Here is a 12,882-nt window from a genome sequence, read left to right as displayed (position 1 = left end):
ACTCTGTTTGATGCAAACGACACTGTGCAAGGTAGGCTGGTTGGATTTCATTTGCTACAAACGCAACGCCGAATGATTAATTTTAATGGAGTTTCGTATGTGCTGAGGCGAAAGTTATATCGCTATTTCGCGTCTTTGGATTTATTGCTGATACGAGATCTCATGCTGGGAGTTTCCAAGGTGCAAAAATGCTGTGTAAGTGACTCCTAAAATAGTCGTCAAGACATGAGCTGTCAGCAGGGGATACATTAACACAGAATTATAATATGATATTTAGTTTACGTTAAGCAAGGGATACACTTGCCTACTGAACAATCTCATAATAATTCATATATGCCGGGCTTTAACTTATCTAATCCAGTCCTTACTACACCGTTAATACTTTAATTTTCTATTTCAAGAAAGGCTAATTTAATAGAAATTGCGATTACAATCTCCCGCACTGCAAATAATTATTTAGAATTAAAAAACAGGATCCTAGAATATGGTGAAATTAACCTTTCGCCTCAACCTTATTTTTGCTTGGCAAAAAAAATCATGGCCTTAACATTGCGTTCAATGCTATCTGGTGTGGTTTATTTGGCCAATAGATTTGGACGACGTGACTTTTAACGCAACTCGTGCTGGGAATTCCAAAAGAAAAAAAACTGGTGAATGAGATTTGAACATTAATTTTCCAGATTTCGGCCTTGAAAATGCCGTGTATATACTTATATAATATCTGATAAAAGAGATGAGTGCATTCACAATTGGGAAATCTCTCAATATGGCTTAGACCAAATTATGCAGATTCACAATCTCTAATTTAATCGATTTAGGGCCTTATCAGATGGGAACCTGGACAGAGACTGAGTGGGATATTGAGCTCGTGGTGTGCGCAATCCATGGGTTCCCAGAGAAATTCCACCGCAACATATAATCCACTTTGCTGCGCGAATCAGCTTAAGTGCGATAAGATTAGATTAGATTGCGAAAGAAGAAGAAAGAAAAATTGCTTAGAACCTGATCGAACGACAGCTGAATTTTGATGAGATGGACAGAGCACAAGTTTTGTTGACAAAAGCCCACGTGCAGTCATCACAAAAGAATTGGGTCTCATCACTTAAGTGCTTTGCCATTTTTTTGGGGCACGCCACGGACAAACACAATTTCAGTTAAGATCGAAGGCTTAACCCAGCATTCGATCAGTCGATCTCTCTTCTCATCTGCATGAGTTGCGCATGTTAACTGGCCTCGCATAGAAAAAGCGAGAATAAACGCCTCTCTCGCTGCTTTCTCCGCGTCTTGACGTTTGGGCGGATTTTTTTCGCCCGCGCCCCAACACTGCCGGCGTTGCGACTCGCGAGTTGCGCCGCCAGAGCGCGACCAAAGTGAGCCACACGAGACCGACTGCGTTAGTCTTGGGCGAGTGTTCGCAGCAGAGAGCAAGCTCCAATATCAGTCATGGACTGAGCACCAAAGCGAAGACAACGTACTACTACCGACATGGAGGCTCTCAATAAAAAGCAACAGTGAGTAAAAGCAATTATTATTATTATTATTCTGTTTCCTTTCACAATCTTGTGCTTTTAGTGCTCTTAATTCTTGATTAATTTTTGTTTATTTAAACTATTTGAGAGATTTATTTTAAGATTAGGTCCCGCTATTGCATTTAAAATTCTCATTAAATATGCTTTAATAAATATTTAGATACATTCATTATTATACTCAGAACTCAGAAGAAATTAAATTCTTCTGACAATTATGTTAACTTCGCCGACTTCTGCCTTCATTGGCATTTGCCAAGAATTAATTTTTACCTTTTTACAAACACAAGTACAATTAGAGGATAATCTCTAAATTTACTATCAACTTTTTGCCGATTCCGGGATTTCCAAAACTGATAGCATGAACTTCGGACTTTGAACAGTAATCCCACGCTTGTTCACAGTTTATATTTTCTTACGATATATAATTCTGTCAATATTATCTGTGAACTCAATTTTTGTTTTGTTACATTGTACGTTTCTCGCTCTGATCCTCAGCTGATCTTTTGGATTTGAGCCAAGAGAGCAAACTTTATTTATTACTTTTACGTCTATTTTTAACAAAGGTTTCAGAGTCGTTTGCAGGTTGCTTGGTTTTATCAAATTATTTAGACAAGCACTTTGTTGTCGAGCCAAATTGTAGTTGGTTCACTTGTCAAACAACGCTAATATTATGTTTGCTCTGACACAGGTGCGAGAATGAGGAGGAGGCGGGGCCTATGATCGGCCTGGAAGAGGTGAAAACGACCATAGGGAAGGTCAAGAGTGTCTCAGATCTCACGAAAGGCTCCAACAAAGCCATCTTTGCGCAGGTAAGCGAAAGGGAAACCAACATTTTTCACGTCTCGGTTAAACAAATAAAAACGCGGAAGGAAGATTAGTTTGCACTGTTTTTCTATCTCATTAAAATCTTCAAATGATTTCAAAAGCAAAGATTTATATATTTTCTTCGTGCGCTACAAATTTGGACCGAGCGGAACAGGCCAGTGAACTGATGAAGCACGCGGAGACAATATTAGAGGCTCTCGCGATCGCATTCAAATTAGGACGCCTATTTATTCGCCGTCTCGCGCAGTTAGTACACATGTCATTTAACCTGTGATGCACACGTTTGGCGACCTTGGCGCTATGTGACGCACACATGGCTCATTTGGCAGTAAATAAACTGTGTTCGAAATCTAGCCCGCCGGCGGAATGGGACAAAATGAAAAAGAGTTGATCGCATAATTGACCTTTAATACTTTGAAGCGCTCTGTTGTATTTCGACCAGTCATGTTTACGAGAGATAATCAAGCCAACACACACACACAGCGACAAAAGCACACGCTTTTCACGGCTTTAGTTTCCTCTCGCGGCCTCCTTATCGGTACTTACAGGCAACTGATTCATACAGGTAAACAGCAGCCTGCACTCATTATTTGTTTGCCAAACCCTTGTGCTGTACTCCAGATTCAGGATAAATGATTAAGGTTTAATCCATGATCAAAATTATTACGTCGTCTGAAAGTGAAAATGTTAAATTTGTGGTCTGAGAGAAAGAACCAAAAATTTTGATGAAATTCTTTGTAATATCGTCTGTTAATCCGGTATGAAAAACAAATGTCATCTATTTATACTCTATTCAAGATAAAATTATATTTACCAAAACAAGTGCAAATAAAAAAAATGTGAAGTCACACGTTCATATCAAAATAGCAATATTTAAGGTCATATACCTCAAAAATAAAAATAATCTACCTCAACAAAATTAGAAAATGACATTAATGAAGATATTGGCTCACCGCAAAAGTGCATCACCCCCTTGGAAGGGTGTGTTCGTTGATTCAAAAATATCAATATAATATATATATATAATATTTTAAAAAATCTTCGTAGATCGCTTACCACTACTAGACCTACGTGACACACAACTCCAATAATGAGTTGACGCGCAAAAGGAAATAAAATTTTGATCTCGTCATTGACCCGAATTCGAAAATTTGCGCGGCCCCTGGCTGATTATAATTTGCGCGCGAGTCCTTTTGTTTCTCATCTCGTTTAACCGGTATTAACAGGCGTGCAAGTGTGTGTCCTCTCGGCAATCGAGGGTCATCGAGACCCGGCACTGCAATGGCAAATAATAAAACTTCATAAGAGGCTACTTCTCACTCCTCGCACGGGTTGGTCATGCTTTTTTAAACATCAAACATATATTCCGGCGGCACGAGGGCGGATTCATGCTCGGCCGCCCCCGCGACAAACTGTGGCTTGTGCCACCTGTCCGCTGCCGGCAAGGTGTTCTCTCGAACTTCCTCTCCGTTTCAAGGGGTGCGTGCTATTCCGCTCGCGAGCGAGCGAGTGCTTTATTTCTGATGTTTATTAGCTCGAGTCGTACTAGATCCCCCTCTCGTTTCCATCTATTGTATTGCAAATGAAAATCGAAACGACTCGGTTCTGCTGACTAATTTTGTAGCAATACAATGGCTGCTGAAATTACCTTAGATCGTAGAGACGGGTCGCATTCTAATTTAAATAAAATTAACAAAATGAATAAAGCATTATAAAGAATATACGAGAGAGGGAATTTAAATTGATGAGTAGAAAATTGTTGTGATAGAACACGGAAATGAAAACTGGGGAAACAGGTCTTTTCGCTTTTTTCAATTTTTGGGCAAACTCCGTCAATTTTCTAATTATTCTTGGATACGATTATAATTTTTTTATGGGATTCACACTTTAATTTGCAGAGTCTAGTTGCCGGAGCGGTATTTTTACTCACTGCAGGATGCGGAATGCCCATTGGCTTTTCCGCAGTACTTCTGCCCCAGCTTCAGACGCCAAACAGCACAATTCCCACCTCAGAAGAAGTAGGATCCTGGATTGGTAAGTTACCTTTTTATTTTTTTGGTTGAATTTGCAAATTTTTAATGATCCGGGCCTTTTTCAAATTCTAATCCACTAACGGAAACGTCACCCGCGCTGTGCGAATGACCTCTCTCGTGCAATAGACCTTTGGAGATGATCGCAAACACTTATCTAATAATAATTCCCCTTTTTCCCTATGGTGTGAACAGCCTGTTTGTTTTCACAGCGTGCTGTCCATCTTCATTAACGCATCGGGCGCTGCTCGCATTGATCGATTTTTTACTGTCAGAAATCTCCAATATGTTCAGCAAACACGCGCGCCTATTATGTGACCATTCGCTCCACATAAAGAGGTCATGAACACGAATTTTGAAAGTCAATCCTAGATGCAGCAAAATAATATCAAATATTTTCCAAATAGAGGTCAATGAAACGATTATAACATAACAGAATGAAACCACTTGATAAGGAAATAAATATCGCGTTCATTTTAATCTATTTTCTATCAAAGGTTTAATTTACCTAATTAATAAACATAAATAAATTGGAACTCCTATTCCTAGATGGTCCAAAAGCTGCATGTGTTTTTTATTGCAAAGTCATCGCAAGGATCAATTTGCAGTGACTTGCACGCAAAATTTAGATTCATCATTCATCATCCACGCTGCAACAAAATTCAAATCTTATCAAAACTAGTGGCAGCGATAGCACTAACTTCCAAGGTCTTTTAAAAATCAAGTTCATTTAATATTACCGTGGGAATGATTGTCACTTACTAGGAAGTTGAGATACCAAAAGAAATGAACGCGTGCATGGCAATTGAAATTGACTCCATGCATCGCCTCTTGTTTGTCGCGTGCTCGATCTCGGCCGTCGCGGCAAGTTCAAGGCCCTCAGAGCGCGACGCCAATGATGCGATTTACGATACGCTTTCCTCGACCTTGCAGCCAGCATCCACTCGGCCTCGACGCCCATCGGCTCCCTGCTGAGCGGCACCCTGATGGAAAACTGGGGCCGCCGCAACACCCTTCGCCTCAGCGTGCTGCCCTTCCTCGTTGGCTGGAGCGTGCTCGCCTTCGCCGGCGGCCACGTCCTCATCTTTATCGGCCGCCTTTTCTGCGGCCTGGCCGTCGGTTTGGCCGCTGCGCCTTCGCAGGTCCTGCTGGGTGAAGTGGCTGAACCAAAGCTCAGAGGAGTTCTTGTCGGTTCGTCTGAATTTTTTCTTCTTTGTTTTTAATTTGTAGCTTTGATCGTGTTAAAGGGAAATGTCACACAGGGTATATTTAAAACTTTAAGTTCCGCGAATTATTTTATAAACTATTAGCTATGTTTTTGCCCAATTGTTCAAATTTGTACTGATATTTATTCAAGTTGTAGTGAACTCTATTAAATAAGTCTACATCCAAAACGGAAAATTAAGTCCATATTTATTGTTTTTACATGGCACTTTTTATTTGTTATATATCAAATCCAAATCAATAATTTTAGTATTTGTTTTAAATTGTGTTTAGGTGCTCCGTTTGCAAGCTACTCTCTAGGCATTTTGATCGTTTACACGATGGGCTCGATGTTGCCATGGAGAACCGTGGCCGGTCTGTGTGCGATTTTGCCCATATTCGCCCTAGTGGCTTTGATGAACCTTCCTGAGAGTCCACCCTGGCTGGCCAAGGTGGGTCGCGGTCAGGAAGCACTTAGAGCGCTGACCTGGCTGCGGGGCGGCCAAATGGCGCAGGCTAGAAGTGAACTTGCCGTTTTGGCTAATCGCAGGGAGCAGGAAGAGAAGGTATGAAAGGAGACTAGAGGAAAAGAGTTATTTTTTAAGCACGTGTATTCCTTTAAAAAAAAAACTCAGGATGCTTTGGCGAAGCAGAAAAACAGACGGATATCTTGGACCAACTCGTGGCGGCAGTCTCCGATACTGTCCAGGTTGGTCCTCAAGCCCTTGATCGTGGTTAACGTGTTCAACATCGTGCAAATCTTGTCTGGCACGTACACAATCATCTTCTACGCGGTGGACGTGTTGCAACAAGCCGAGGGCGGCGCCGAGACGGACCGCAAGGCAGAACTGGAGACCGCGGTGCTGACAGCTCTCGTCCGAACAGTCATAACAGTCCTGGCCTGCCTGCTTTTGCTCAAGGTGAGAATACGTAATAGAGAAAGTTCCCTCGGCCTATGATTTTCGCGTGTTTAAAAATTAATCAAAGTTTTTCGACGGATTAAATAAAGTTCTGGTAATTAGATGGAAAACTTTTAAAAATCAAGGCTTTCTTTAACTGTAAAAATTATTGATTTCCATGGGAAGGGGACTGAAGTTAAGAGCTTTTAACTTTGTGGGGCGTAGAGATTTTGGCAGACTGTCAAGAATTGGAAGCAGCTAGTAAATCGATTCAGTTGTCGGACAGTTGCCACGTTAGTTTTTTCGGTTGTATTTCTTTTATGCATGGCGTCATTCCGGCATGAAAAATTTTAAATTTATGCGACCTTCAGCTCTCCAACTGCCAATATTTACCCTTGTGTTTTGCAACACGCTAACTTTGACACGTCTTTTTGATCGTTTTTCAAAAATATTAAAAGAGTTAAGGCAACATCCAATTTCAAATATTCTGCTACTTATACCAAAATGTCTAGTGGTGAGTTAGATAGCAAAGAAAAAATATGTATGATGAATTTTTCCCGCAATCAAGTTGCAGAAAAATCCTCAATTATAATCTTATAGCACGTGCAGCAATGAAAGTAAAAAGCTTGGGACTTAAAAATCTTCTCTTGCTATATTACTGGATGTTTGCAAGAGGATATTTACACAAGAAAAATTCATTATGAATTATTCATATTTGTTTCTTACTTAAATCTGCCAATCCCCTCTGCATTATAAAATAATATTTTCAATTTTTAGCTTAATATTTATTTCAAAAGATCGTGTTAATTTACAGTCTTTTTTAAATTTAAATTCAGGTTGGCCGAAGACCACTGGCCATCAGCTCTGGTTTAGGTTCGGCAGCTGCTGCGGTGGCTTTGGGCTGTTGGCTGTACGTGGCACCGGCCCCAGGCACCCTGCCCTGGCTGCCATCCACCTTGGTCATTCTCTACGTCGGCTGCAACACATACGGATTCTTCGTCCTGCCCGGACTGATGCTGGGAGAGATGCTGCCGGCGCGGGCCCGAGGACCAGCTGGCGGTCTCACCTTCGCTGTGATCAACACGACCCTGTTCATCACGACCAAGATGTACCCGTGGGCCGTGCACGTGCTTCATCCGCACGGCCTATTTTTCTTCTTTGGCCTGTGCGCTCTACTCGGCACCCTCTTTGTGTACCTGTTTGTGCCGGAAACCAAGGGTAGAACTCTCTCAGAGATTGAAGACTATTTCAGTGGAAGCAATTTGATCTGGCAAACGAGAGTAAAGGAGCCGGCCAATGGCTCCGTTTAACAATTCCTCTAGCAAATTGAGGCAAGCAAAATCTTTGAAATGAATCATTAGTTAACATCCTGGATGAATGTATGGTATATATCACAATATATAAATTATTCTTCATCAATTTTAGAAGTTGCAAATACTTTTAATTATTTATGCTGATCATTTATTTCATTGATTCGTCTTGTTGACTGCTTCACAAACGTTGTAATAATTGTGGCTATATTAAATAGCTTTTTCTGGAAAGGAAAAAACGAAAAAATATTTTGTAATGTGACTTTAATGACCGCAAAAAGTATTTTTGTGCTTGAAAAATAAATTCTTTAAAATTAAAACTTGTTTCAATTTATTTTGCCGGGTTTTGCGTCTTTGAAGGGTGTGCGACTGCGTGCGTGTGCTTGAGAATGAAAATACAATCTTCTCTGCTTATCCAGATGTGTACACTCAAAGGAATTTAAAAAGGGAAAAACCCCAGCATTTTGAAAACGGTAAAACAGATCGGGTGTACCAGATAGTGAGGCAGAGGCAGGTATAAAAGCCACGCAACTTCCACCTCATTAAATTGTCAGAGACCCAAATTTCCCCTCCCGCCTAAATTTTCCTTTACTACTCGAAGGCTACTGTAGAGGCGCCACCGTCAATGTCAACAGCACCACAGTTGTTGAACCGATTGGCGCTTACCGCCTTCACATTCTTTCCTCTTACGTTTGTGTTTGCATGTGAAAATTGGATGATTTCTGAATGAAAACTCAGGACACGGAAAATGGCAGGGACAGAAAAAAACGGAGTAGACTGGAGGACAATGTGGACCGGAATGCTGACGGACGAAATTGTCTCTAACTTGTCGCAAACAAACAACAGTAACAACAGCTCATCTGTTCATACGTTGAAAGCCAAAATGTTGCTTAAAGTCATTTTCTCTGAACTGAGGGGTGAGTTTACTGCCGCTAGAACAATATTTAAGAAGCTTATTTTGCATATATTTTCCAGGTAGAATTGCAGAGGCCTCTGAGTCGAATAGGAAACTCGAAATAGAACGTGCTAAGGGAGATGATTTGAGGAGAAAAAATGAAACTCTAAATTCCGATGTGGCAAAGATGAAAGAGAGATTGAAGGCGCTGGAATCGGAAAATCAAAGGTTAATAAAATATTTTCTGGCAATATTATCTTTTTTAATGCTTAAGTTTTTCTTTTAGTCTGAGAGATTTGAAACTTAAGAGAAACTCCGATGAATACAAACAGCTGGACGAGAAAAGACTGAAAGTGGAAGTGAAAAAAGAGAAAGACTTCTTTGTGCCTGATACCAATTTCGATTTTAACTCCCCATCTCCTGGTCATAAGACCACCATTCCTGAGACACTGGAGCGTGATGAATTCCTGCTTCGTACGCCTCCAAGAGGAGAAGAAAGCTCGCTGGAAACCGCCTTTTTAGAGAGCCCAATAATTACCGTCAGACGCTGTACTTCTTCCGCTTCCGCTTCCGCTAGTTCAGAGAGTCCAGCTTCACATAGCCTGTGCAACAGCCAGAATATACCCCCTAAAACCCAAATACCAAAAGATGAGAAGAAGGTTTCCAAGCTGTCCCTCAGCTATGCAGCACAGTCAAAGGCTAAGGCTGTAGAGCAGTCACCTCCAAGTGAATTTGAGTCAACCTTCTTTGAGAAGGGAGGTGACGATGACGATGACAATGACGATTTCAAGCTCTTTGACAGTCCCAAGACCATGAAGGAAAAAAAGTAATGGCACGCAATTTGAAAATATATTAGATCGATTAATGTAATTTTGTTCTTCTGCACAGAAAAATGGAAGCAAAGAAATCCATTGATGACAGTGGGGACAAAAAATTCGGTTTCTACCGAGGTGAGGTTGTAAGGAAGAAGGACGAGCGAAATCAACTTCCTGGGTGGGAGTGCCATGATTGTCAAAAGGTAAGAATTTACACAGAAATGAACATTTTATTTAATACTTTCTTGTTTTATTGGGACAGTTTTATGAAAACTTTTGTGACGGGATGGACACACAGCAAAAAAGAGCTTTGATCAACAAGTGTAGCAAACACAGACAGGTGCAACCAGTTCTTGGAAACACGCCTGAAGGTGATTTAAAAATTTATCTCGTCATTTGTGACAGCTTAACAGCTGCTATTTTACAGACTTTTGGAAATTTGGCATTTTGGAATCGCCTAAGAAAGGTACAACTCAGGTGGGTCAGTTGAAGAAGAAGGGAAGTACATCCAAGGGATCGAGGCTGATCGACAAAGCACAAGCGGTCAGCATTTCGTTGGATGACAGTTGGGATTAATGAAGGTAGTCTGATATTACATTTTTTTCACAAATATCAGTCTGTCGTCAGCTTTGACTGTTAGGTTGTGTAGCCGGTAGTTACTTTCTAGCAATTTATTCTTAATTGCGTCAATCTCCGACTTTTCCACGTTTGATCCGATTTCTACAACCTGCGATCGATTTTTTCTCAGTTGGATCACATTTTAGTTGTATTTAAACACTCAACTCTTATGCGTATTTTGTCGTAGTCAATCTTTTTGAAGGCTTCCAGCTCATTCCCCTTAACGTTGAGGTGCAAGTAGTCCAATTTTGTGATATTCATTGCCAAGCAAAGTGCCTCAAATGGCATGCATAGCATTTCCAATTCTTTGGCTCCTTTTTTTGTTGCTGGTCCAAAAGGAACCTTTAAAAACAATTTTTTAAGTCATTCAAATGTCAAGCAAACCAGCCCTAGTGCTAAAGTCTGAAGTCTGAGTGGAGACATTGAAAGTAAGATAAGTTTTCTCAAAAGCATAATAAACTTTGATGAGTCATTTAATCTTTTTTAGGGTATTTTTGCATTATCATATAATTTTATTGGTTGATTTGGCTTTTTAGACTGGACTGATACGTAAATCATTCAAACAGAGAAGGCTAATTTATTTTAATTTGTTAAAATCCCTTCAAGATTATTAGAGGTGAGCCAGCCGCGCTGCGCCGCGCCAGCCAGCGAATGTTTGTGCTATTTTTTTAGAGTGAGCTGTAAATATTTTGCTCGCTAATTGCTATAGTGCCAAGCGCTCCATTCGCTAGCCGCCGCCATTCTCTGCCTAACCAGGTCAAAAGTTTTGTGCAGTTGGGGATTTTTTACAAAAATAAATGAATTATTTTACACAATTACGTGTTAGCCAACTTTGCCATTGCCCCAACTTACAATGGATTGTAACAACTCTTAAAAATGAGTGTTTCTCTGAAGTTGATGCAAAAATATTCCTTGCCAAAATTCTTATCTTTCTTTTTTTTAAGTTAAAAATCACATCCTTCCAACACAACTTTCTCATTCGGTTTTTTTCTCGGCTTTTAAAGAGTATAAAAAATTCCACTGAGATTACCAGCTCAGGAGTAGCTTTTCGGCTGATGCATGTAGGGGCTATCCAAGATTTTCTGCTTTTGTCGAGCAAATCTTTCACATTATCTGGATCTTTTTCGATGAGCATGCCATTCCAAGAAAAGTCAGTTTCTAGTATCAGCGATCTGTTGAAGTGGTTGCCAATCTCAACGAATGTGCCGTTGGTCTTTTTAATTTTAAATTAGCATTATGATCAAAACAATTTGAAGTGCTCACCTTGTTTTTTAATATACCAAGCAGCTCGGTGATCTCATCTGAGTAGTTGCCTTTCTTTGGCTGTGAAGGGGCTTGTTTAGCAGATGGCTGGATGAGAAGCTGCTCTCTGATGTATTTAATTAAAACTGGATCGTCGTGGTTCAGTGTGCAGATTTGATGAGCTGCAGTTATTTTTGTTACTACGCATTAATGCTTTTAATATGCTCTCAACTTGCCTTGTTTGCTCACCAGAGTAAACCATTTTTTCACATCTGCGTTTTAAATCAAAATGATCAATGCCAGAAAGCGTATTTAAAAATGTAACGAAACCTATTGGTATTTCATTGGTAATGAAGTTGTGCACGTAATCCTTGACAAAGGCTAAAACGTTGAGTTCACTGTTACGTTTCCTATCGTCAAACGATCCGGCCATTTCCTTGATTTTCTCCATTATTTTTTGTTCGGCAGCGGCTAATGCTTTATTTTGGATTATTCCTTTTTCCCTTTCGAGCTGGCTGTTCTGCACTCTTCTCAGGTTGTCTGCTACGCGCTGCTCCAAATATTGGTCCGCCACCACTGCTCTGAAAATGATACATTCACATCCCGTACAGTAGCCCAAATTGAAACTCTATTTTATACTTTGTCTCCAAGTCTCTGAGCGAGGCGAATATTCTGTGGTGCACCATTCCAATCTCCACCCTCAGTTGGTGAATGTGGTAAAAGACGAGTGAAAGAACCACGATCGCTGAAAGGAAAAGCGAAAAAGTTGATCGGTGCATACCGAACGGCAGCTGTGCCATTTTTCTGCGATTTGCTCTGCTGGCCGATTTCCCACTGCCAGCCACCCACGTTTCCACCAGTTTTTAATTAGGTCGATTGCGTGTTTGTTACAGGCGCTGCTGCTTTCCTCCTGTGCTCATGGAATCGGATATATTTGTTCTGACTACAGCTCTTTTACGTGATTTGGAATAGTCGTAATCATTGATACACATAACTTTTAATTCAAAAGAACTTGAGTTAAAATTACATTTTAATTTTGTGAGTAAAATAAATTATGTGGAAGTGAGTAAATTCTGGATTTAATGTTATTGAACATTTAATTTACACTATAGCGTTGAGTTTTCTGAAAGAATAATTTTAGTTATCAGGCCTGCCTCAAATTAAATTTTATAAATAAATGTTTCAAACCATATTTTAATATAAGGGCAAACTTCGGTATAGTAAAATAACACGTTCAACTCCATAATAATAAACCAGGTGGTTTTATCTGAAAAAGATTTAATTTAGGAAATAAAAAGCTTAACTAAAAGCCTCTTAATCATACATAGTACATATATGTGAAGCCTAAAAGCGTTATCAAATGTTCTCACGCGTATTTAAGGCCGCTACTGTGATTTGCAAAGCTGAATCACCAATTCGCAATTCACCGTGACAGCGTGCGTGCCTGCAATTTCGCGCAAACGCAAAAACAATCAATACACTTTTATTGTATTTTCCGCATACACGATCGAGCAGT

General features: G+C 40.2%; 3 protein-coding genes across 3 annotated transcripts; 2 read left to right on the top strand and 1 right to left on the bottom strand.

The window, feature by feature from the left end:
- The first annotated feature begins 1,367 nt into the window (after positions 1-1,367).
- Positions 1,368-8,116, top strand: LOC135942305 (facilitated trehalose transporter Tret1-2 homolog). The gene is made up of 7 exons (XM_065488345.1): positions 1,368-1,511; positions 2,218-2,338; positions 4,253-4,388; positions 5,318-5,575; positions 5,882-6,153; positions 6,223-6,507; positions 7,323-8,116. The coding sequence occupies exons 1-7, from the start codon at positions 1,486-1,488 to the stop codon at positions 7,794-7,796; spliced, it is 1,572 nt and encodes a 523-aa protein (XP_065344417.1). The 5' UTR covers positions 1,368-1,485; the 3' UTR covers positions 7,797-8,116.
- Positions 8,117-8,466: 350 nt separating this feature from the next.
- Positions 8,467-12,437, top strand: LOC135942306 (uncharacterized). The gene is made up of 7 exons (XM_065488346.1): positions 8,467-8,713; positions 8,772-8,919; positions 8,978-9,517; positions 9,580-9,709; positions 9,769-9,877; positions 9,934-10,087; positions 12,260-12,437. Exons 1-6 carry the CDS (start codon positions 8,545-8,547, stop codon positions 10,080-10,082), a joined length of 1,245 nt encoding a protein of 414 aa, XP_065344418.1. The 5' UTR covers positions 8,467-8,544; the 3' UTR covers positions 10,083-10,087; positions 12,260-12,437.
- On the bottom strand, positions 10,084-12,227 carry LOC135942307 (uncharacterized). The gene is made up of 7 exons (XM_065488347.1): positions 12,006-12,227; positions 11,697-11,947; positions 11,603-11,638; positions 11,388-11,548; positions 11,155-11,337; positions 10,290-10,466; positions 10,084-10,233 (listed from the first exon to the last, which is right to left on the bottom strand). Exons 1-7 carry the CDS (start codon positions 12,164-12,166, stop codon positions 10,099-10,101), a joined length of 1,104 nt encoding a protein of 367 aa, XP_065344419.1. The 5' UTR covers positions 12,167-12,227; the 3' UTR covers positions 10,084-10,098.
- Positions 12,438-12,882: the final 445 nt, after the last annotated feature.

This window comes from Cloeon dipterum, chromosome 4, assembly GCF_949628265.1.
Source record: "Cloeon dipterum chromosome 4, ieCloDipt1.1, whole genome shotgun sequence".
NCBI classification, from domain to species: domain Eukaryota; kingdom Metazoa; phylum Arthropoda; class Insecta; order Ephemeroptera; family Baetidae; genus Cloeon; species Cloeon dipterum.
This window is presented reverse-complemented; position numbering and strand designations above follow the sequence as displayed.